Source organism: Dipodomys merriami, unplaced genomic scaffold (assembly GCF_024711535.1).
Source record: "Dipodomys merriami isolate MVZ:Mamm:240054 unplaced genomic scaffold, mDipMer1.0.p SCAF_42, whole genome shotgun sequence".
Taxonomy (NCBI): Eukaryota; Metazoa; Chordata; class Mammalia; order Rodentia; family Heteromyidae; genus Dipodomys; species Dipodomys merriami.
Window position 1 is genome coordinate 2,570,340 of NW_027205826.1, and position 24,713 is coordinate 2,595,052.

A 24,713-nucleotide genomic window follows, 5' to 3' on the forward strand; every position below is an offset into this window, starting at 1 on the left:
AAAAAAAGCAATTAAAAGGAAATTTTGGTAAACAGACATATAGAAAAGGCCAGGGAGGTATATGCCAGTCACTCTAACTGTTAATGTTGAAGCATGTGCACTCTTGTGTATACATTAGCAAGTATGAACTCTGAAAAGCTCCAGTCCCAGAAAGTATGATTCAGTAATCTGGAGATTCTGATGCATAGTTAGGTGTAGAGGCACCACTAGTAAATGGCCTTATCAATATCCTTTAACATTTTCCTGCCTCATTACTTTTGGAGGTGACAAAATAGTGACTGTAAGACTAAGTGGCTGTTTTCTCTCTCCAGGAAAAGAGAGGGAACAAAGCATCTGATAAAGCCACCCTCTTGGCCTTTGATGCCTTGGTGACATTCTGTGAGGAATTAGGGTGAGTGACTTACTTTGCATGTGAAACAAAGTATCATTTCCTTCTCCAGCACCTATTTACTCTACCAGCTAATTAAGGTAAGATAGCTCTTGGGCCATTATGTTGAGTAACATGGAAGTCACTTCCTTCTGGAGACCTCAGAAACTCTTCACAGTGAGGTTGGGCATGATGGATCACAGCTACTGGGAAGCTACTGGGGAGGCAGAAGATGGACCAGGTTTAAGGCCAGCCCACAAAGCAAGACCACATCTCAACCAAAAGAGCTGTGTGTGATAATACACAGCTGTAACCCTAGATGTGTGGGAAGCATTAAGTAGAAGGATTGTGGCCCAGGCCAGGTTGGACAAAGCAGTTAGGCACCAGGGACTTATGCCTATAATCCTAGTTATTCAGGAGACTGAGATCTGAGGATTGAAGTTCAGAGCCAGCCCTGGTAGGAAAAAATCCTTAAGACTCTTATCTCCAATTAGCCACCAAAATAACAGAAATGGAGCTGTGGCTCAAAGTGTTAAAGTGTTAGCTTTGAGTGAAAAAGCTCAGGGACAGTGCCTAGGTTCTGAGTTCAAGCCCCTCAACCGACAAAAAAAAAAAAAAAAAAAAAAAAAAAAGGATTGGGGTATGTGGTTGAATTGATAAGAGTGCTGACCTAGCAAAACTGCTAATAACAAAACAAAAAACTAGTAATGTGAGGGTTTGTTCATCATCTTGGGTGGTCATCCATTCTCCTACTCTATTCCAAGCAACTCAGTCCTGAGTTATGTGCCAGCTCTGAGCCACTGGCATTGTGGTCATCACATGCTACTGAGCTGGGACTTGTGGCTTTATTTGAGTAGAACTGATTCTTGTCTAGGCCTCGAACAGAGCATGTGACCCACTTACCTCTGGGGTGGGGCTGGGGTTTAACGTGCTTCAAAGAGAACAGCCTTTCTAATGGAATGGCAGCCTGCCCACATGGTGTCCACTTATCTAGTTGTCTGCATCTCTGGCAATGGGATGAGGGCCATGGAAAAAGCCAACAGCTGCTTGGGACAGGTGTGTCTGTGCACATGTAGTCGGGGGGGGGGGGGGGCGCCTCTATGTGAGGAAAACCCTGGGGGATTCTGTATGCTTTGGTCTAAAATGGTCATGCATCAGATCTCGTGGAGTAATCCTGAGAGGATATGAACAGAAGTGGTGGCCTCAGACTGAGAGATGAATAAACCAAGCTTGGAGAGGTCATGTTCACAAAAGCTCATGAGAGACAGAAGCCTCTAAAAACTTGGGCCTCTCATTTTCAAGTAGTGCTCATTTCATGCATGTATCATCACCCCCACTCCCACCCGTCTTTTTCGTTTTGGTCTGGTTCTGTGGTTCTGGAGATGAACCCAGGACCTCTTGTATGCTAGGCAAGTGCTCCATCACTAAGCTGCATCTCCACCTCTCCATGACTGTATTTTTTTTTTTTTTTTGTCAGTCATGGGGCCTGAACTCTGGGCCTGAGTGCTGTCCCTCAGCTCTTCAGCTGAAGGCGAGTGCTCTACCACTTGAGCCACAGCACTACTTCGGCTTTTTCTGCTTATGTGGTGCTGAGGTATCCAACCCAGGGCCTCATGCATGCAAGGCAAGCGCTCTACCACTGAGCCACCTTCCCAGCCCCCATGACTGTATTCTTGAAGCAGGGTACCAAGTACATAGTGCTGGTATCTAGCAAACATTTTGGGCTCTCCTGTGAAAGCCAGGGACATACTTACTTGAGCTCTCTGTTTGCATTTCCATCTCCCTCCAACCCACTGATGAGTTAGTGGCTTCTGGAATGAGTTATTTCTAAAAATGGCCATCTCTAATTTGGCCTCTGTGGCAGGACCACTCCCAGAAAAATGTGGTGGGCTGAGGTGCCAGGCTTACCCTTCCTATGCCCATTGCCAGCAGAACCCTTTTTAGGCTCTGGTAGAGAGAATTGCTAAATTTGGTTTTGGGCTCTGTGAACAGAGAGCTCTCACTTCTGGTGAGGAATGAAAGGACCTAGTGTGCTTGCTAATTGTCAAGAGTGCCCTCTGCTGGGGAAAAACCTTGCTCATTCCTGTCAAAGGCTTTGGAGGTTAGAACCTCCAGGAAAGGGGGACATGTCCTCCATGGGGCCTCTGACCATATTTCTTTGAGACTTGTAGGCTGGTTGGGGTTGTGAGGTCCAGGTATCTGTGGGACCAAGGAGTCCAAGGGAAAGCTTACCCTGCACATGTGTAGCCTGTCCCTCCTTGTTGGTTACTAACACATGAAGTTCTACATCCCAGGATTCCCAGGCCCTGCCTGGGCTGAGTAGACCTGGTAGCATGTCTGTATTGGCCCCTTCTCTTTGAGTGAAAAGGACTATTTTTTTTTTTGTTTTATTGGGTTTTTTTTTTTTAATGGTATAAATGGTGTGAAGGACGAAGGGGGGAAAACACCTTTTCTTTTTTTTTTTTGGGGGTCCGGTAGTGGGGCCTGAACTCTGGGCCTGGGCACTGTCCCTCAGCTCTTCAGCTCAAGGGTAGCGCTCTACCACTTGAGCCACAGCGCCACCTCCGGCTTTTTTTTCCTTTTTGCTTATGTGGTGCTGAGGAATCGAACCCAGGGCCTCAGGCATGCAAGGCAAGCACTCTACCACTGAGCCATCTTCCCAGCCAAACACCTTTTCTTGATTGTCAAATAATTTGTTCCTTTTTTAAAGCATAGTTCTGGTTTGAGGTCATTTCCCTTAGGGCAGGTACCTTGCAGAAGGACAGAGCTGTGGGGTGGACTCGGCTGAGATGGGATATTTCATGTAATGAAGTTGTGTTGGGTACTGGAGGTCATGCCTGTAATCCTAATTTCTTGGTAGGCTGAGATATGAGAATCATGGTTCAGCGTCAGCCTGGGCAGCCAAATACATGAGATTTATTTCTAATTAACCAGTATAAAGCCATGGAGCTATGGTTCAAATAGTAGAGTGCCAGCCTTGAGCAGAAAAAGCTAAGAGAGGGCTGGGAAGGTGGCTCAGTGGTAGAGCACTTGCCTTGCATGCCTGAGGCTCTGGGTTTGATTCCTCAGCACCACACAAGCAAAAAGAAAAAAGCCAGAAGTGGTGCAGTGGCTCAAGTGGTAGAGCGCTAGCCTTGAGCTGAAGAGCTGAGGGACAGCGCCCAGGTCCAGAGTTCAGTCCCCACAACCGTACCCAAAAAAAAGCTAAGGGAGAGCACCTAGACCTTGAGTTCAAGCTCAGTACTGGCACAGAAAATAAAATGAAATTGTAATAGGGAGCTGAAGTGTTAGGGTACGATTCTGGGAAGGGGAAGAGGGAAGGTCTGGGACCAGACCAACAGAAAAATACTCAAGCTCAGAAATAAGAGCAGGGTCGGCAGCCAGCAGGTCTCATCTCTACACTTGTCTTTTATCTCCACACCTCAGATATGAAAAAACATTATGCTTAGCAGAGGAGTTTTAGCTGTTAGGAGTATTTTAGGAACAGCTACTAGACTTGAAGCAGCCTCTGGCCTGGAAGCCTGGACACTTGAGATACGAGAAGAGCTTTGCGTTTAGGCTTAGGCTGAATTGTCTTGTGGGGCTCTGAGTTGGGGAGCCCAATAGCCTAGCATGCTCCTGTTCACCATCTCTGTGCGCCTTTGCTTATTCATTCACTAATTTAGCCAGCAGATATTGATACCAACTCCACCATGTCCACTGGCCCTGGGGATACAATGGGGGCCTTGGTCCTAAGGAAAAGACAGGCACACTTCATCAATGGCTTTGAAGAAAAAGTACATGGTATTTTGGAGAGTATGTAGTAGGTGGCTCAAACCCAATCATGCGGGTCATGAAGGTTTACTTGAGGAAGGCAGATTTACACACTGAGAGCTGAAGGACAATAAAGCATTCACGACAGAGCATCCGATTCAAATGGGAGCAACATGAATGGAGCCCAATACAGGAGAGAACATGGCATGTTCTGGAACTGAAGGTCATCTTGAGAACAGGAGTGTGTGCCACACCCCACTGAGACTTACAGACTTCTGTGAGGTTGGCTGGGAAAGTTAGCTGGCTACCACATCTAGATAGAAAATAAGCTCTAGCTACTCAGGAGACTGAGCTCTGAAGATCGTAGTTCAAAGCCAGCCCAGGCAAGAAAGTCCGTGAGATTCTTATCTCCAGTTAACCCCCATAAAACTGGAAGTATCACTGTGGCTCAAGTGGTAGAGCACTTACCTTGAGCTGAAGAGCTCAGGGACAGTGCCCAGGCCCAGAGTACAAGCTCCACGACCAACCAAAAAAGAAAAGGAGGGCTCACAAGTTAGCAGATTAGAAAAGGATTTTTTTTTACTTCAGTGATTTTTTTGGTCCTCTTCTGTTGAGGATTTATGAAGTTGCTGTTAGTTGCTTCGTAGTCATCACTCTTTTTACCCAAAGCACAGAAGAGGCTCCCTTCATATGCTTCCCAGAGTTGTGGTGGCAGCAGGGATAGGAGATGCAGAACCAGTATTAGACCAGTCTCCCTCTCTAGCTATCTGGCCATCCCTTAAGCCAGATCCAGTATATATGACTAGACTCTCCTGGCAAGGTAAGATCACAACAGGGATTTAGGCCCTGAGTCAGGGACCAGAGGGGCCACCATCTGTATGAGGTGAACAGGTCAAGTCACCTGTAACCCACTGCCTTCTGGCCCCCAGGAAGTCAGGTCAGTCCTCTTCATATTCTTTCCTCTCCGACGGAGAGAAAAAACCAAACAGAACAGCAAACAAGATGAAGAACAGGAACGTGCCAACAAACAAGCCGATGACTATAAGGCCCCCTACTTCCCAGGGGTTCTCCCAGAACTCTTCCTTCCACAAGTCCTTGTAGAATATTATTTGGCGCATGTTAACCTGGAAAAAAAGGGACAGAGGCTCTGAGTGCAGGGAGCCCCTCAAGGCCCTGTTCCTGGTGCTGTTCTTCATGCCACCAACCTCAAGCTTTGTGGCAGACAGAGTGAACAGCTAGCCATCTCTGTGGCCAGTGGATACTAAGGGGCTGGTCAATTTTGAGCTCAAAGTTCCCCGCAAGCAATAAATGGAGTTTCTTCTGAGGGCCCCACTGTCGTCTGTTGCTGCTTTTGGAATCTACTCATTTCCTCAAGTCACCCTTGTGGACAGTGAGATGACTTTCCCATCCCTGAGACCTGCTCAGCTACAATCTAAAAGTACCATTTCAGGTCTTCTCTGTTTTTTCTGTCCCAATGGGGAGCATTTAAGAACTGAGCATAGGAACCCAGTCACATACAGCAGTGTGTGCCTGTAGTTCCATCTACTTGGAAAGTTGAGGCTAAAGGATTGCTAGAGTTCAGTTTCAGGCCAGCCTGAGGTACATAGAGACTGTCTCAAAAAAAAAAAGGTGTGATTTTGCTGAGGAGCAGCTGAGTCCTTGGTAATGCCTTGCAAACAGAAGGTCCATCTGTCTTCTGGAAAAGGAGCCAGTAACGGCAAAATACCTGAGCCAGGTAAAGGATTAACAGAGGAAGAAGAAAGGAGCTGTTACCTGTTTCTGCTGCTAATGGTTCCGTGCCTTGAGAGCAAATCAAGGTTATCCTCCAGGTCCTACACGTCAATGAGCCTAAGCTGAAGAGCCTGCCAGATGACCAGAACTGTAGTCTACTCACAGAAGTGACTGTTGAGAGGCAAAGCCTTTGACATTGCCAAGCAGCCCAGACTTATCATTGCTGCCAACAAAGCAAACAGAGGTGGGCCAAGGCCAGTTGCCTGGCAACCACTGCTCCCTTTCTGCCTTTCATATTCTCCTCTGCTGTGTTCTGTCCCTTTGTGATGTCGTCGTGGAGGTGCTCAGGGCATGGGTGAAGGCATCTTTGAGCACCTCCACAACCATCCATCTCACCTGCGCACACATTGGCTTTGGCTCTCAGGCTACTGACCTGTTGACTGGGAGGACCTGTCTAGAACGCAGGAAGCCCTGGGGCCAAGACTGCCACCTGGCATCACTTCCTGTGGTGTGGGTGAATGATTAACCGCAGCTATGTCTGGTACCTCCTGGAACAAAGTTCTGGGCGGTAGTGTTTATCACCTTTGGAGCCTACTGTCTCCCTGGACTGCACAGCGTCAGTGACTGTGTGTGGTTGGTTCCTACCCCTTGGTGTGACAGGGAAGCTAGTAAGGGAATAAAGCAGGTACCCTGCTCTTGAAACCTGGTGCCCACCTTTGACTTCTTTAAAAGCTAGTCTATAGCCAGGTACTGTTAGTTCATGCCTATAATCCTAGCTACTCAAGAGGCGGGGATCTGAGGAGCATGGTTTGAAACTAGCCTGGGCAGAAAAGTCTCCATGAGATTCTTATCTCCAATTAATCACTCAAAAACTGGAAGTGGCACTGTGGCTCAGAATGGTAGAGTGCTAGCCTTGAGCAAAAGGGACAGCATCCAGGCCCTGAATTCAAGCCCCACAATCGACAACCCCCCCCCCCCAAACAAACAAACAAAACTAGGCTGTGTGGGTCTTCTATTGCCAGGAACTGCCAGGTACTGTGTCCAGTCATGAGACAAGAGAGGTAGGCCTTGGCTTCTAGCCCAATTCTGCTTGTTTCCACACGGGAGCTTTGACAGTCTCTGGGATGTCAGGATACTGTGCCAGGTGACTTTCCCCAGGTGTCTGTTGCCAGGGGTAGCTGACAGGTGATGACTACTTCAGTGAAGCATTCTAAACTCTGGGCTGAGCTGAGGCCTGGCTAGTCTGATGCTTTCTTTTTCCTGTGTAAAACTTGCTGACTAACTTCCTTGGCATGCTGAATGTGCACAGCGAGTAGCATGCTGGCCTCTGGCACGCCCTGGCACTTCTGTTCCATCAGTTAAGTCAGAGGCTGATCAAGAGTCACTTGTGTTCTCAAACCAGTTTGTGGTGGTCATGCTTGTTTGTTATAATTACATAATTGAATGTAACATCTAATAAACAAGTGAAACAAGTCCAATTTTCTAGACAGGGACAGACTCAGAGGTGAAATATTCTTATCCAAGGTCATTTAGCTAAGAAGTAATAACTGGGTTGGAGTGTAGAGCCAGGTGCCCAGAGCCTAAGCTCTGAGGTGCTATGCTGTACTTCAGAGTGAGTGGGCAAGCAGAACTTTTTTCTGTAAATACCACTAGAACTACTTTGGAATAACTTTGTAATCACACAATATTCCTGTCGAAAGAAATGAGATGTGACAACTAAGCATTATGCACATCTTATTAAAATCCAGTGGCACCTCATACTCTTGATTCTTTTGCAATTTTTTTTTTTTTTGGTTGGTTGTGGGGCTTGAACTGTGGGCCCGGGCACCGTTCCTCAGCTCTTCACTCTACCACTTGAGCCACAGCACCACTTCCGGCTTTTTCTGCATATGTGGTGCTGAGGAATTGAACCCATGCAAGGCAAGCACTCTACCACTGAGCCACCTTCCCAGCCCCTTGTTCTGCTCTAATGAAAACACCAATATAAATACAGCAGGAATGCTGTTCAGCAGCCCACAGTTAGAGCAAAGTCACAGCTGGCCTAATCCCGAAGGGAACAGGGGATGTGTATATTTCTCCTTCAAATAAAGTGTATAAAGAATCTATGTCACACACAGGAAAGTTGCTTTTACTGGATTTTTCAACTAGCTGTTGTCCCCAAGTGGGAAATTCTGCTTTCAGAGAATGGCATGCTGGAGACAGGAGGAGAATATAGGCCCAAGTGGTGTAACCTGTTGTGTGTGTGGAAAGAGTTCCTCTCCTCAGAGGATGTGTAAGTGGAGGGTCTGTAAATGGATGTGTAAGTGGAGGGTGTGTAAATGGTTGTGTAAGTGGAGGGTGTATAAATGGATGTGTAAGTGGAGGGTGTGTAAATGGATGTGTAAGTGGAGATGTGAAGGCTACGTGAGAGTTGAAATGGAGAAAACTGTTTTTAGGAACAATTTGTTCTCCGTTTTTTTTTTTTGGAGATTTTTACTTTATTTATTTTTGTGCTAGTCCTGGGCACTGTCCCTAAGCTTTTATGCTTAAGGTTAGCACTCTACCATTTGAACCAAGTCTCTACTTCAGGCTCTTTGCGGTTAGTTGGAGATGAGTCTCATGGACTTTTCTCTCTGGGTTGGCTTCCAACCATGATCCTCAGGTCTCAGCCTCCTGAGTAGCTAGGATTCAGGCGTGAGCTACTGGCACCTGACCATTTGAAGATTTTTATTGTAGATTGTTTTAACTTGTTAATTTTTAAGCAAACAGATTTAGGAGAAAACCTTTCTATGCTCTGCCCAAGTTTTGCTAACAAGATTCTTGCCTCAATAGCTTTATTATGGCTTGTAATAAGGTTACTATGCAGACGATAAGCATACAGATTTGCAGGGTAGTGTGAGCATAACCCTTTTGAGGAACTGGGAGCAGACACTGGTGGTACACAAGCCACCTTCAGAGAATAGGGGGGTGGGGGGGCTGGTGAGAGCACTGTGCACTAAGGCGGTGTGGTCTGGGTGCTGTGCACTAAGGCGGTGTGGTCTGGGTGCTGTGCACTAAGGCGGTGTGGTCTGGGTGCTGTGCACTAAGGCGGTGTGGTCTGGGTGCTGTGCTCTAAGGCGGTGTGGTCTGGGTGCTGTGCACTAAGGTGGTGTGATCTGGGTGCTGTGGGGCAGTAACACTCCATCTTTCTCCAGGCTTGCAGCAGCCTACTGCGTCTTCCTTCGTGGCCATCACCCGTCTTCAGGCAGCAGGCTTATAGCAGCGTTCTGTTTATTTTCCCACAATGAAAGAACATGTGGCTCCTCCCCAGAGTAGAGCTGTGTATCCTGGGAGAGTGCCAGGCTACTGTTGAGCTAGAGCAACTTTGTTCATTTGAATTGGGTGGCTTTTTATTTGGGCCTAGCCATTGCATGTTTCCTTGCAGAGAACAAGAAGATACCAATGAACCTGCCAACCAGCCTGTGTCCAAAACTGTCTGCCTGTCTGTCCTTGGGCTAGCAACCAGAATCTTGTAGCAGAGTCTCAGCCTCAGTCATTCTTGGTGCTGATGAAACAGGAAGTCCAGCAGCAGCTGTACTACTTTTTATGAACCTAGGGCTTCTGGGATCCTCCAGCTGGTAGTGTTAAGAGTGAAAAATGCATTGTTTCCCTCACTGTCACTGGGCTTTTCACCTGATACCACAGCACTGGCCCCACACCTGCACTTACCTGTTGGGCTCTCACCTATTCATGTAGAGGCAATCTTAAGACAGAATTTGGGTGTGGATGTTTGGGTATAGGGCTGGTTGATGGAGGATAATGGAATCAGAATCATATCTGCCTTACGCCCCACAGGCATTGAGCCTGGGTGTGGTGAACTGTTCTGGAGCCAGACAGGCTAGACCCAGAGGCTGGCTCCTCACTTTTCATCTGTTCAAACTTGAACAAATCACCTAGTGTGTCACTAAGGCTAAATTTCCTCATCTGTAAATGGGATTTATAGTATTGATGGCATAGAAGTATTGCGACAATTAAGTGAATTTATCTGCATCAAAGTATTTAAGACAAGCCAGGCCTGATGCACTGAAATCCCAGTACTTACGAGCTGAGGCAGGAGGATCTCCAGTTTGGGCTAGCCTGGTCTTGCTACATAATGAGACCTTGTCACAAAAAACAAAACAAAACAAAACAAAACAAAAAAACAACAACTGGGCACTGGTGAGTCACGCCTGTAATCCTGGCTACTCAGGAGGCTGAGATCTGAGGATCATGGTTCAAAGCTAGCCCAGGCAGGAAAATCTGTGAGACTCTTAACTCCAATAAACCACAGAAAACCAGAAGTGGTGCTGTGGCTCAAGTGGTAGAGTGCTTACATTGAGCTTTAAGAACTGAGGGACAGCGCCCAGGCCCAGAGTTCAAGCCCCACAACTGACCAAAAACAAAAACCAACAAAAAAAAAAATAAGGCCAGCACTGGTGGTTCAGGCCTATAATCATAGCTACATAGAAGGTTGAGATCTGAGGATCATGGTTCAAAGCCAGCCCAGGCAAGAAAGTCCATGAAACTCTTATCCCCAATTAACCAGAAAACCATAAGTGGAGCTATGGATCAAAGTAGGAGAGTGAGCCGGGCACCGGTGGCTCACACCTGTAATCCTAGCTACTCAGGAGGCTGAGATCTGAGGATCACGGTTCAAAGCCAGCCCGGGGAAGGAAAGACCATGAGACTCCTATCTCCAATAAACCACTAGAAAGCCGGAAGTGGTACTGTAGCTCAAGTGGTAAAGCGCTTGCCTTGAACTGAAGAGCTGAGGGACAGTGCTCAAGCCCAGAGTTCAAGCCCCATGACCGACCAAAAAAAAAAAAAAGTAGGAGAGTGGGCTGGAAAGGCGACTCAGTGGTAGAATGCTTGCATGCATGAGGCCCTGGGTTCAATTTCTCAACACCACATAAGCAGAAAAAGCTGGAAGTGGTGCTGTGGCTCACGTGGTAGAATGTTAGCCTTAAGCTGAAGACCTGAGGGAGAACGCCAGACCCAGAGTTCAGCCCACAACTGACAAAAAAAAAAAGTAGAGTGCTAGCCTTGAGCAAAATCGCTCAGGGACAGTGCCCAGGCCTTGAGTGCAAGCCCCATGACCAACCCCTGCCCCCCACGCACCCCCCCAAAAAAAAGTTTAAGACAATGCCTGGACAAGTATAAGACCTGAGTGAATTTTATCGTCATATCATCATTATTAATCTGCATTTCATTCTTTTGGAGCTGAAAGCTGGAGGATTCTTAGGTTTCTTTTGTTTGGAAACACTTCCTCTCTGGTTCTTCAGCCCAAACATGTCAGGCAAGTCCTTGAACACCAGGAAGTGGAACCAGCCAGTGAGAATTCCTTCTTATCTATCCCTGTTTATTTGGCCTGGACTGCCAGCTAGAGATAGCAGGGACTGGCATCTTCTCTCTCTGGTCTATTTTCTGGGTAGGCAGGGCTGGTCCCAGGCAGGCAGAGTGTGTACTGAGAGCAGATCTAGGTGACAGGTGATGTGAGCAATCACAGCCCTTTATGGCTCCGGAGAGCAAGTAGAAAGCACTCTGAGAAGCTCCATTTCAGCCCCATGTCTCCATTGCCCTCCTTTCCCCTCATTGTGGCTGAAAACAAGGTAAACTGAAGGCAGGGAGGCAGGAAAGGGTTGTATCTTCACAGGATTCGTTTTTTGATTTTTGGTTTTAGGATTGAACACAAGACCTCACACATGCTAAGCAAGTGCTTTACTTCTTGAGCCACTCACACAGCCCAGGACTGTTCCTTTTTTTTTTCTGGTTGGTCGTGAGGCCTGAACTCTGGGCCTGGGCACTGCCCCTCAGCTCTTCAGCTCAAGGCTAGCACTGTACCACTTGAGCTACAGTGCCACTTCTGGCTTTTTCTGCTTATGTGGTGCTGAGGAATTGAACCCAGGGCCTCATGCATACAAGGCAAGCGCTCTACCACTGAGCCACCTTCCCAGCCCCTTGATCCCTTATTTAAAAGGACAAATAATGACAATTCATAGTTTTGTTTTTATTTTTTGTTTGTTTTTTTGTCAGTCATGAGGCCTGAACTCTGGGCCTGGGCGCTATCCCTCAGCTCTTCAGCTTAAGGCTAGCGCTCTACCTCTTGAGCCACAGCACCACTTCGGGCTTTTTCTGCTTATGTGGTTCTGAGGAATCGAACCCCGGGCCTCATGCTTGCAAAGCAAGCACTCTACCACTGAGCCACCTTCCCCTCCCCACAATTCATAGATCATTTAGCTTGCCCCAGGAAGTAAATGCCAGGATTAGCCCATCTCACTGGGGAGGAGGCTTCACTTGGGGACATTGAGTCACACAGCTGGTGACAGACGAGAGCCTGAGCATAGACAGGCCAGTGCATCAGGATGCAGTTTATAGGACAGTACTAGGGGGCCTGACTTCTCTGACTGCAGAAATCTGTGAGGATACAGTAGCCAGAGCCTGATTATGCAGGGTATATAGAAGTTCATGAACAGTGAAAATGCTAAGTGGTGTTCCTCGTCCTAAGGGCTTCCCTGGAGCAGGCAACAGTGATGCGCAATGGTGTCTAAATGCAGGTCGGGAGTGGTAATGCTCCCCTCCACTGGTTCCATGGCATTAACTGCCTGTGTGGCCTTCATCCCTATGTGATTTTCCAGCTTTAATGGGTACAGGAAGAGCAGTGGCCTGGAAAGAACAGTGACTAGCCATGCCCCTTGAATTCTGGGCACCACCCCCTGATGCACAGAGCCCAGCCAACCTCAAAAACATGTAACCAAAAGCTTTTTACTGGGAAACAGGCAAATATTGGGCTAGAATACTGACATCTCCCTCCTCTGGTGGGAGCTTGGAATCCAGTAGCTATTGCACGAAGTCCCTCTGGTTGGCTTGCTCCTCTTCAGCCTGAATTAGCAGAGCCCCAAGGGCCAACTCCTTGAAGGTATGGCTATTCTTTGTCAAAATATGGGGAGCCTCGCGTCCTTGTTTTGTTAAAAAGTTCAGGTTGGCAGAGGACTCACTCTACTGAATCATTGAAATAGTCCACTCCTTCTCCAAACCCAGTGTCCACTGGCAAATGGGCTTTGCAATTCTGCGCCTGTGTCCAGCCTTGTTTCCTTGCTTAGACTCCAAGTGTCCTGGCATCTGGGGGTCCTTGTCTGCAAGGGTGAGAGCCGCAGGGCAGGTCCACAGCTCATGACTTGGCTCTTGGCAGGCTTGTGCCGCTTCAGCCATCTCACCACCATCCCTCATGGGGGGGTCATGGGCTACACCTGGACCTTCCTGCCTCTTGGCTCTCGGCAGCAGCAGCAAGCGCAGCAGCAGCTGCAGGCTATGAGCAGCAGCAGCAGGACAGTGGCTGCAGGAGGGAAGAAACAGGTGTCAGAAGCTGAGGAGGGAAAGGATGCCCATCCTCCCTGCAAAGAGCCTGTCTGGAGATGCATGATGGCCTTTCCCCGGGTCTGTGTGAGTGGTCAGAAAGACCTCAGACTCTCACAGGGATGCTGACTGCCCCTGTGCTGGCCCCACGTCCTGGCGGTCTCCCTGTTGTCTCCCCTGCTGCCACGCCTGGCTCCCTTCGTCTCGCAGTTGACACTTGGTAGAGTTGCTGGGTCTAGTTCCCAGCATCGTCCAGTATCGCCCATCACTTGAGAAGTGTCAGAGGATATGGGGAACGCCCCTGGCTTCCCCCAGGGATAGCTACTTTTCCTCCTTATCTGGAGAACCCCACCACCCCTCAGCCTCCAGCCAGCAAGCAGATACCAGGAAGAACCATGGGACCTGGAGGGGAAATCTGAATGCCCCACTTGCCTGTGAAAAGGACGATGATGGAAAAGGCCACGAGCTCCACTGGCTCGGCCTGGGGCAGCTCTCGCAGCTTCTGCAGCAGCCTTTCACCCACAGAGCGCATTTCCTGCACAAAGTCCGTGGCCATCGTGCTGTGTGTGCTCCTGCTGGGGCTCCAGTCGTCTGTGATAAGGCAGAGACAGACAGAGTGCCTAGAGTTCTCCTGGGGCTGGCCACAGTCTGTGAGGCAGCACCAGGGAGCCACCCTCTCTTCCACCACGGCCTGGCTGAACGGGTTTGTCTGGTCTCACCACATGCACCACTGGTGGCTCATGAGAGAGGCAGGAGGTAGGGAATAACCCTGGGGGCTGCGCTCAGTGGCAGCAGCCCTCAGCCCTTGCCAGTGCTGCCAAGCAAAAAGGAAGCAGGGACATAGAGACTTCTCTGAGGGGCTGCCAGCCAAGGTCAGGATGACTGAGTTTCTGACCATGAGTTGGTGTGGGTTCGCCATTACGTTGTTTTTCTCTTTGGACACCACTCCCAGGTTTGGTCAGCTCCCCTGCCAACAGCTGGGTCAATCGGGACATGAGTGTCTCCCCTGGATGTCCCCAGGGTGGAGAGAGGCCTTGAGAGTCTAGCCTGGTGCATTTGCCAACCACCACATGCTGGGGGCAGGAGGATCCGACTCCGAGAGCAGGTTCATGGGGCACTAGTCTAGAGACGGGAAGCTGAGTCCCACAGGGCACGGCCCTCACCAGTGAGCCCAGCTTTTACCCATTTGTTGTTCTGTGAGAAGGGAGAGCACCTGTGTTCCCAATTTTTCCCCAGGAGTCTTCTCTGTCCAGAAGGGATCAGCCAGCCCTCCCTTCTTAGCTTGGACCTGATCCTCTAGACTGAGTAAGAGAGGTTCTCTTCAGAGAGGCCGGGAGGTCCCGAGGCAAAGCTCTAGGCTAGTCTGCGGTAGTCCCTAGTGGGCATTAAAGGTTCTTTCTCTTCCTACTTCTGTGGGCACAAGGCAGCCAGTGCCTCTTTAGTGTGACTAGGAATGGCCTGTGCCAGCTCAGCCTGAACCAGATCACCAAGGCTCTTATTTTAATCCTAGGGGTGGTGCGTGAGGTCGGTGGCCAGGGGCTTGTGCCAGAACTTCCGTTTTAGTGATTGCCAGCTTGTCCCTGATCTGCACCAGCAAGGCTGTGTCCTCTGCTGTGGTTCTGCAAGTCCTGCACTGCTACCTGGCACAACAGGCTTAGAAACACCTTGCAGGTCCCCTCTGCCCTGCATGTAGCTTGCTGCCCTCCTGTGGCATCCCCCCCTGCCCCATTACAGAAGGCTGGACTCTGTCCACCTCCCGTGAGTCCCACTTGGTCTCCTAGGACCTGACTGCCCCTTTCCTCTGGTTTCGTTAGGAGCTGGATGGCAGCCGATGTGTACTTTCCAAATTTCCTATGCGTTTTTCCTTTGCTTTTTGCTGTGCTGGGATTGAATCCAGAGCCCCACACATGCCAGGCACTACCACTGAGCTACATTCCCAGCTTCATGATACATTCCCTAGTTTTTGTTTTTGTTTTTTAAGCTGTCCCCTAAAACAGTGTTTTAATCATCCTGTTTCCTTCCCCTTGCTGTGATATAGGACAGAACCCTTCATCTCAGGGAGAGGCCGGGGCTGCAGGAACACCCTCTGGGGGTGCCTGGCCAGGGCTGGGAAAGTTGAAGCAGCCTTTTGTGTATGGCTTTGGAGGCTATGGCTCCATCCCTCCTACAAACATGTCAGGAGTATCATTGTTCATTTCTGGTGCCTGTCTAGAAGGAAGGTGGGCAAGTTGGAAAGCGGGGGTTGTTTGGATGACAGTGAAGAGAGCAGGCAGAGGACTCAATGGTGGAGAGGCAGAAGGTTCCTCTTGTGCCTCGCCCCCAGGGCCAGTGCACTTCTGCTGAATGGACCAGATCCCAGCTTGCAAAGTCGGAGGAGGCCCGGGTTCCTGGGCTGCAACTGGTCTGTACCGACCTCCTTTGTTTTACGTAAGGGCAGCTGAGACCTGACAGTGCCCAGCTTCATAGTTACGGCACGGTGGGCTCTGTCAGCACTTCTGCTGCCCATGCGCTGCCACTGGATGCCCGTGTCTGCTTTTTTTGTTTGTTTGTTTGTTTGTTTTTTTGGGGGGTCCGGTCATGGGGCCTGAACTCTGGGCCTGGGCGCTGTCCCTCAGCTCTTCAGCTCAAGGCTAGCGCTCTACCACTTGAGCCACAGCGCCACTTCCGGCTTTTTTCTTTTTGCTTATGTGGTGCTAGGGAATCGAACCCAGGGCCTCAGGCATACAAGGCAAGCGCTCTACCACTGAGCCACCTTCCCAGCCCCCCCCCCCCCCCGTGTCTGCTTTTAGCCAAAAGATAAGTCAGTACCACAGAGTTGTGTTGAGGGCACTGCCTGAGCGGGGCTCCACAGGGAGCCAGGCCTCGGGCCCTTTGGAAGTCCATGGGCCGGAGCCCTGCTGTTACCAGCACATCACCGTTGGGCTGTGGCCTACCACACTTGGCGTTTGTTAGCAAAGGGCCAGATCTGCTGTCCTCGGGTCAGACTAAGCAAGACTGTCGAGGTGGAGTGGGCTTATGCAAGGATGGCATTCCCCTGTCCTATTTGAGACCTCTGTGCCTTCCCTTCCCCCAGGATTCCAGGGATCTCCTCCACAGAAGAGTGGCGTACACATGGTTCAGAAGCAGGGCTGCTTTTCTCTCCTTTTCATCTTGGTTTGACTGTTTGAGCCTGATTGGCACTGTGCCCACTTGCCTAATGTAGCCCAATGGAGACACTCCTTAAAAGGGGAAGTGGGCAGGAGGCTGGTGGGTAGAAAGAGCTTTCTCACTAGTGTGCCACACCCAGATACCCCAAGAGACATGCTGGGGGAGGGGGAGGTACTTGCTTGTGTGCAAGCTTTGGTGTTGGGACTGTGGGTCTGTGTGAGCCTCTGAGAGTCAGGATTTGTAGAGCGGGGAGGAAGGCAGTAGGCTAGCAGGAAAGGCGGGCTCACGGATCAGAAGCTTGGGCTGCAAAGGCAGTATCCTTCTGGGACGTGCAGTTGGAAAGCGGCAGACTCCTGACCACTAGGTCTGGCTCCCCTCCGGGAAGAGCATTGGTCCACACCAGAAGTGGGCCACCCACTTGGACAGCACCAAAGCTTTGCACCTAGGACTTCTTGGAGCAGCCAACTCAGAGCTGAATTAGCCAGTAAGACCTGGCCAGCCTGACTTAGGGGCTGCCCCTCAATTTGTCTTGCAAAACAAGTGAGTCCATGGCTAGGTGCCGGAGGCTCACGCCTGTCATCCTAGCTACTCAGGAGCCTGAGATCTGAGGATTGCAGTTCAAAGCCAGCCAGGGCAAGAAAGTCCGTGAGACTCTTAACTCCAATGAACCACCAGAAAACGGGAAGTGTTTCTGTGGCTCAAGTGGTAAAGCGCTTGCCTTGAGCTGAAGAGCTGAGGGACAGTGCAGGCCCAGAGTTCAAGCCCCATGACCAACAAAACAAAAAAGTGAGTCCATTGGGCATGTCTGAAGAGGAGCCCTCTGGTTGGCAGTGGACATTTGGTCATTTTCAGCCTAGGTTATGTCTGAGCAGAGCAAGCCCATGCAGGAGGGGGGAGCTAGAGGGTCTTGTTCTCCACAAAGAGGAGGGAGGCACATTCCCACAGGTCCCAGGCGTCTTCCCGGTGGGCTATTTAAAGCAGGACCAGCAGACGCCTGGTGCCCGATATAACCCGCAGCGTCAGGTGACCGTGGGGCATGTGCTCCAGCTGCTGCTCTGAAAGGAGTACATGTTCTCAGCCCTGGCCCGTGCAAGTGGGAGCTTGGGACTAACCCCTCTTGCCTCTCTACCCTCACATGTCTGGGAGAGCAGAGTAGGGATACTGATCGTTGGCAATTCTGTATTTTCCTAATCTATCTCAGATTCACAAGTCCTTCTAAAACCACATTTCTTGCCCAACAACCAGGAGAATTAGAGCCCCTCTTACCCCCATGCTCGGTAGTTCCTCAGAGCCTCCTGAGGGGCATCTGGAGCAAGCGATGGCTTCCCCTGGCCCCAGGGAGAGCGGCCTGGACGGCCACTGAGTCTGCTTTGAGCACGGCCAGTGAAGAGGGGCAGCCAGCAGAGCAGAGAGGGAGGCTGGCGAGCTAGAGGGACAGTGGCAATGTTCCTTTCTTGGCACAGAGAACTACCATGGAGCAGGTGTGCATCCTGTAGACCAGACAGCTGCCACTTGCTACCAAGCGTTCCTGTTCCGTTTTACGAAACCAGTAGCTCAATTCCAAGCTCCCGTGAGAAACAGCAGGCAGCGTGTGTGTGCCTGATAAGCACAGGGTGGGCTTCTTTCTGTGTGTTGTGGTTTAGGCTGGGTTAATGCTACCCTTGCCCTGCAGGGCATTTTCTTGCTTGGGAAGCAGCTTCAGTGAGGCATTGTGAACAGTTATAGATCTTTGGGTACAGAGGTGGGAATGCCTTCTGTATACTGTGCTAAGCAAGCATTTGGATGACTCCTCTCTTTCCTGACTCAGACTTGAAATAGAAAGTAGGTTCTTAAATCCCTGTTGGTTCTGCTGTCCTAGCCCAGAAGCTTTCGAGGACACTTTTCCTACACTAGTGACTGTTAGAAACTGGACCAGTACCTTGATGTAGCCATACAAGCTTGGCAGCCCCTTCCCTCACAGCTCAGGACCTGCTGGGCCTATGTCCTGTAGATGCAGGCTGTCTGCCTGCTTGGGTTGTCTAGGCCCCTCTCTCTACCATTAGCTGAGCTTCTGCACGATGCCCAGGAGCTTAGCCTCCCAGCTCTCAGTACAGGCCAAAGCCTACAGCTTCTGCTGAGCCAAAGACGCTTGGCCTGATCCTTGGTTTCCACTTTTCCCTGGATTGTTGTTTTTCTTTCTTGCTGGATAGAAGTTTGTTTGCTTTGGGAACAACATCGAGGGGGAGGGAGCCTAACCTTGTGTGAGGATAGGAGGCAGCATGGATGAGTAGCCTCTGCTCATGAGCCCCTGTCCAGGAGGGTTTGTTCTGGCTGTCTGAAGAAGGAAGAACCAAAGAACTGACTCAGGGCAGGGTCAGCATTGCAGTGGTACAGCAGGGAGCCAAAAGCCAGAGATCCCTCTCCAGCCTCATTCACGTCATCACTACCAGCCCTGGTAATGCATGCCCCTCCGTCAGCCTTCAGAGTGTGTTGTCAGAGGGGGAGAGCAGGTGTTCCAAAGGCTCTAAATGGGCACAGGGCCCCTTTCCTAGGCCGATCCCTAACTGAGCGCACTGGGCAGCAAGCAGGCCAAGCCTGTGATACATGGCAGCAGTGCTCTTGTCCGGGATTCAGGTGGACAGAGCCGCTCGGAGTCCTGTTACATCTTAGGGGTGTGAGCTATCTGGCCATACCCTGCCTTCAGCCTTCTTCACTAGGTAGACCACAGAGACAGAGGACCCGACCCTAATCCTGGGAAAACAGAGGCTCAGCAGGCATGTGGCTGCTGGACAGCCAAATCCCTCCCGGAAGCCCGCTGAATAGAAAAAGGCTTAAAACCCCACCTGCAGAGTCAGCAGGGCGCCAGCCCCTCTTGTGCAGCAAGTGGCTGGGCCTCACTCGGCCTCCCCCGTCGAGCAGTCCCCTTCCTGTGAGCCTGGGTCCCAAGGTAAAGGAAAACCCAGGGTGCACAGGAAGAGACTGGCTTCCTGTGGAGGAGTGACCAGGGGCCTTCCCTGAGACCTCCCTCCCCCCCCCCCCCCCCCGGCCGCTGTGTTCTGCATTAATTGTTCCTCACTACTCCCTTCCCTTGCTTTCCCCCCTTACCTGTGGCCAGGGCTACTCACCTGAGAGCTTAGGTGGTTGGAACCACAGAGGGACCCTGCAATGTGGAGCCTCCGTGTGCCTCCCCTCAGGCCCCTGGTGGCCACCTCACACTTCCTCCACCGATGCCTCCTTCCTGCCCCGCGCTTCTCCCCTGGGCACCTCTCAGCGCCAGCTCCTCGCGGCTGACAGCCAGCTCTGTTCCAGCTTTTTTGTTGTTAGTCGTCCTGGAGATGCAAGTGTCAAATTACTGCCGAAAGGGGGAGCCAGAGGAGGGAGCCCATGCTGGAGCTTGTCCTACAACTTCCTACCCCATGCTCTGCCTTCCCCCACTTGGGAGGTCTGATGTTCCCCTTTCTCCTTCCATCTCTTCCTCTCGCTGCCCTCCTGCTAGTGGACCAGGTTGGAGGCTGAGGCCTGGGCGGAGCTGATGACCAAAGAAGTGGCTGGTTGTGGTTCTCTGCAGAGATGACCCCAGGGGACTCTGCCTGAGCTGATGAAGAAGAGGGTGGAGCAGTTTTCCCAGCTCCTGAGCTCCCCAACGCCACCTTCAGGAGGCCTTTTGGCTTTTCTCGCTGACCACTGCATCCTGTCCCTCCTGCCATGCCCTGGCTGGTCCTTCCCTCTGGCCTTTCCAAGGAAAGAAAGAAATGGTGGGTAGCTACTAGACTACCCAAGCAAGCAGACAGACTTTGCAGCCCTCTTGGACGTTCCTTCTGCCACATAGTATCCAGAGGCCTCTTGGAGAAAACTTGGGAAAACTGGGTATCCTGGCAGTGGCCTCTTGCTTGCCTAGCAAGAGCTTTGTGTTCCACCGAAAGGAAGGGCACTGCTGTCTCATTCCACTCCATTTTCTCTGCACCCCTGGTCCGGCTGTCAGGGAGGGGCTCCAGAGCCCGTGGCTGGGCCCTTTGACATTTGGCTGGCTGTGCCACCCAGCAGGCCAGGCTGTGGGGAGAGAAAATGATCCCAACCCGGTAGTCAATGGAGCTCTTTGAATCTGAGCACAAAACCCCAGTGAGGCAGGGCTTGGGGGCAGGGAGGCGGCCAGGCGTGTGGTTACACCACTTGGATGCCGGACCGTCCCAGAGGCCAGACAGACAGCCACTATACCGGGGCAGGGGGAACATTTGTCACATTTAGTATTAGAAGGAGCAGAGCACAAGTGCTCCCTCTGGTGTTCAGCTTCTCCAGTCCAACTGAGACCTGTGTTCTCTGCTCCCATTAGAAGGCCTCCAGACCCCGCATCTTTTCAAGCTGGGTCAGAGCTTTTGCTTCATGAGTCTGCTCTGCGGTTGCAGGTTCAGGTAGTGATCACAAATGAGAGGAGCTCTGGTTAGAGATTCTGGCAAAGCTGCACCTCCTTCTCTGAATGTACCAGTAACTAGGTACAATGTCAGCTCTCAGAACTGCCTGCTGGCTGGGTGCTGGTGGCTCAGCCTATAATCTTAGCTACTCAGGAAGCTGAGATCTGATGCTCCAGGTTCAAAGCCAGCCCAAGCAGACAAATCTGAGACTCTTATAACTCGAGTTAACCACCAGAAAACTAAAAGAGGAACTGTGGCTCAAGTGGTAGAGCAGAGCTTTCAGCAAAACAAAAATAACAAACAACTAAGCAACAGCACCCAGGCCTCGAGTTCAAGCCTTAGTAATAGTACCAAAACAAACAAAACCCTGCGTGCCTTCTGGCTGTGTCAAGGAGCTACTGTGCCCTGTGCAGCTGCCAGCCATGGTCTGGGTACAGCAGGCCAAGACAGCAGATCATCAGGGTCCACACACACAGGAGAAGAAAAGTACAGGGCAAAAGTCGGGCCCTCTTCCATCCTAGAGAGGGCTAAGAGCGTTATTATAATGCTTCTGCGCCCCGGTTCAGATGGCTTTGTGTCAGGGCCAGCGTCTGCACCACAGCCTGAACTCTTCCCAGGGTGGGCGTCCCAGCACCAGGGGAGTAGCGGGACAAAGCAGGGCTCCCATGTTGGCTCTCCGTTACTCTCCTGTTACTTGGCCTCGGGAAAGCTCCTCACCTCGCCGCCCCCTGCTGTACAGTGGGCAGACGCCGATGCTTCCCTGGGCCCTGTGAGGTGAGGTGTGTGAGACGCCAGCATGGTGCCAGCTCACCACGGTTGGCCAGGGTTTGGGGACTGGGGGAACAAACCCTGGCCTGCTCGGTCCCTCACCCCTCACCTCCATGGTACTCCTGGTCCAGGTGCCGCCATGCCGCCATTGCCAAGTACTTCGGGGATGTGCCACCGGCCTGCATCAAAGGCTGCGACCACTGCCAGAACCCTGCAGCCGTGCGGAAGCGCTTGGAGGTCTTGGAGCACAGCAGCAGCAGCAGCTGGAACAAAACCTGCATTGAGCCCTTCCAGAAGAATGGCTTTGACCCCGAACTGTATGAAGGAGGCCGCCGGGGTTACGGGGGCTTCAGCAGGTAAGGGGTCCCAGGAAGTAGCCTGTCATTCCCCCCAAAGCTAGGGCCAGGCCAGGGGCAGCCCAGTGCTACAGGTTTCTCTCTTCCTGCCACCCGGAGATATTGGAGGTTGGTGTTGTCCCAAGCTGCCAGAATGTCCTGGCCAGTGGTGTGGGTAAGGAGGGCAAAGCCGCAGCCTGAACCTGCTCCCCCCTGCCCTACCCCAGGCATGATGAAGGCTCTGGAGGCAGCGGTGATGAGATCAAAGATGAGGCCCACAAACGAGAGTGGAATCTCTTCTATCAGAAGCAGATGAGCCTGAGAAAGGTGAAGGCGGGTGGGACACAGAGACCATGCAGAAGCCCGCTCCTCCCTGCGGCTACCTCAGCCTGGGTGGGAGCTGTCCTTCAGGCCCAGATGCCTCATGGTCCCCTCGTATCATCTTCCAGGGCAAAGACCCCAAGGCAGAAGAATTCATACCCCCAGGTTGGTATTGAAAAGTCCCAGGAGATCATGGCTGTGCCTGGGGTGTGGATGGTGGGGGCTCCATTGGGGGCTGGGTGGCTACAGAGTAGAAGGTCAAGTGGAAGGACCTGGTCCCTTCCCTCCAGATGAGAACTGTCCCCTGAAGGACGCTTCTAGCAGCAAGATCCCCAGGCTCACCGTGAAGGTAAGAGCAGGGAAGCACCTCACCTGCCCTGGACCCCAGCCCACCCCGAGCCTGGGGAACCCACTACCTTCTTTGCACAGGCTCGAGAACACTGCCTGCGGCTTCTTGAGGAGGCTCTGAGTAGTAACTGCCAGGCTGCAGGCTCCACTGATAGGTGAGTGAGGTCTGAGATCTCCGTGGTTGGTGGAAACTTGTTCCTTCCAAGGCTGTTCCTCGCCAGGTGGTAACCCATCCTAGTCTAGGGCTGCCAAGGGACAGGTGGGACCACACTTAGATACTGATGAAGAACAGCCATAGGTGCCCAGGGAATCCTAGTTCCAGTCCCTTTGCCCATCCCTGCCAGTCCCCAAGCCTTCCCACCGTCCCTGGGCAGAATGCACCAGTATTTTAGGGAGAGGCTCAACCTGCTTATTCCTGCCCACAGAGCAGACCTCCAGGCCAGGGCTGTGGAACTGGAGCATGAGACATTCCAAAGTGCCAAGATGGCCAATCTATACAAGGCCAGCGTGCTGAAGAAGGTGGGCCTGGAACTGGGGGAAAGGTGGGCTGGACACTCCCCAGGGTAAGACAGGGAGGCCCATTCATACTCCAGGGACATCTAGCCCTCTGGCTATCAATGAGAGTAGAGCCTGTCCTTCACCAGGGAGAGCCGTTTCCAGCCAACCCATCAGGATTGAAACTTGCCTAGTGTGCCTCAGAGGAGGAGGAACTGGGTTCGGGCTCAGGAGCTCACAGGTGCTATGACCTCCCTGCCTGACTGACCCAGGTGGCTGAGATCCACAAAGCCTCCAAGGATGGGCAGCGCTATGATGTGGGAGGAAGCACCAAGAGCCACGGGGTCCAGCCCGAGCCCCCCGAGCCCAATGAGTACGACATCCCTCCCACTTCCCACGTGTACTCGGTGAGTTGCATTCTGGCGTTCTGGAAAGACTCGGGTAAGGCATGACCTCTCCCCCCTCACTCCCTGCAGCACCCCTGCTCAGCCAATTACGCCTTTGTCAGCCATGACTCTTCGGTCCATTGCTTCCTCCTGCACTCGGACATCATCCCAACACAGCCATCGCTGAGCCCACGGTGAAGGCTCTTGAGGGAGCCTGGAACTCTGAACTGTTGTCCGTTTTCCTCCTCACAGCTCAAAACGAAGCGGGTGGGAGCTGGCTCCTGCACCTTCCAGACAGCCACTGAGCTATTGGGGAAATTTCAGACGCAGGAACAAGCCTCCCAGCCTGTGCGGGGAAGCAAACAGGAGCCCCTCCGCCTCCAGGAAGACAGGAGCGAGCCCCTTCCTGGGCACAGTGATGCTGCTAGGGCGAGTGCTTGTGGGGGACCTTCCCCTGAGAAGAAGGCAAAAGGCTCCTCCAGGGGAGGCTCCACTGCCACGGCCCGGGCCAGCAGGAAACAGCAGCTCCTAGCTGCAGCAGCCCACAAGGATTCCCAGAGCATCGCCCGCTTCCTCTGCCAGAGGGCCGAGAGCTCCCCTCTCCTGGCTTCAGCCCCAGCGGCCGAAGGTACCAACTCCTCCTGTGAAGGCGCTTCTCGACCCCTGAGCGCCCCAGAGCAGCATACAGAGGAGGAAGATGGAGCCCCAAGATGTGTGATTGCCTCTCTTCAGACTGAGGCATGTCCCCAGGACGGGCCAAGGTAAGGACAAAGGTAGTTAATGAATCTTCTGAATTTTTGTTTTGTTTTGTCAGTCTTGGGGCTTGAACTCAGGGTCTATGCACTGTCCCTGAGCTGCTTTTGCTCAAGGCTAATACTCTGCCACTTGAGCCATTTCCGGCCTTTTCTGTCTGTGTGATACTAACCCAGGGCTTCATGCATGCTAAGCAAGCACTTTACCACTAATCCGCATTGCTTACTTGCCCTCAATGGCTTGAGCCTCTGCTAGGTGCCCCGGTAAGGAAGCAGTTCTGATTCTGCTCTTCCCTCTGGCCAGTGCTTGCCTACTCAGAGACCAGGGGCTCTCTGAAGGCCAGCCCAGCCTCTTAAAGGAGACCCCAACCAGCAAGCGGACCAGACACCAGGAGGTACCATAGGGAGGAGGCCAGGGGGGAGAGGGAGGCCAAGAACAAGGCCAGAGCTGCTGTGCCTGGCAGGGTCTCCGTGGCAGGTGGGGCAGGCTGGAGGGAGCCACCTGGTGCTGAGGCATGGGCTTGCAGATAGAGGGGCGGGGCCAGAGCCAGAGAGCAGGAGCCTAGAGTGAC

At 51.8% G+C, this 24,713-nt stretch overlaps 2 protein-coding genes across 3 annotated transcripts in view; one reads left to right on the top strand and one right to left on the bottom strand.

Moving 5' to 3' along the window:
- Nucleotides 1-24,713, top strand: part of Recql5 (RecQ like helicase 5) — a 34,603-nt gene that overhangs the window by 8,495 nt on the left and 1,395 nt on the right. For both annotated transcript variants that reach the window (XM_069993009.1, XM_069993010.1), the window contains exons 7-16: nt 312-391; nt 21,636-21,860; nt 22,067-22,166; nt 22,289-22,325; nt 22,451-22,509; nt 22,590-22,663; nt 22,934-23,027; nt 23,276-23,410; nt 23,642-24,150; nt 24,446-24,536. In XM_069993009.1, coding sequence (XP_069849110.1) covers nt 312-391; nt 21,636-21,860; nt 22,067-22,166; nt 22,289-22,325; nt 22,451-22,509; nt 22,590-22,663; nt 22,934-23,027; nt 23,276-23,410; nt 23,642-24,150; nt 24,446-24,536 — 1,404 coding nt within the window. The remainder of the gene's footprint in view (nt 1-311; nt 392-21,635; nt 21,861-22,066; nt 22,167-22,288; nt 22,326-22,450; nt 22,510-22,589; nt 22,664-22,933; nt 23,028-23,275; nt 23,411-23,641; nt 24,151-24,445; nt 24,537-24,713) is intronic.
- Nucleotides 4,674-6,269, bottom strand: Erln (endoregulin). Its single transcript, XM_069993275.1, has 2 exons — nt 5,894-6,269; nt 4,674-5,244 (listed from the first exon to the last, which is right to left on the bottom strand). Exon 2 carries the CDS (start codon nt 5,236-5,238, stop codon nt 5,059-5,061), a length of 180 nt encoding a protein of 59 aa, XP_069849376.1. The 5' UTR covers nt 5,239-5,244; nt 5,894-6,269; the 3' UTR covers nt 4,674-5,058.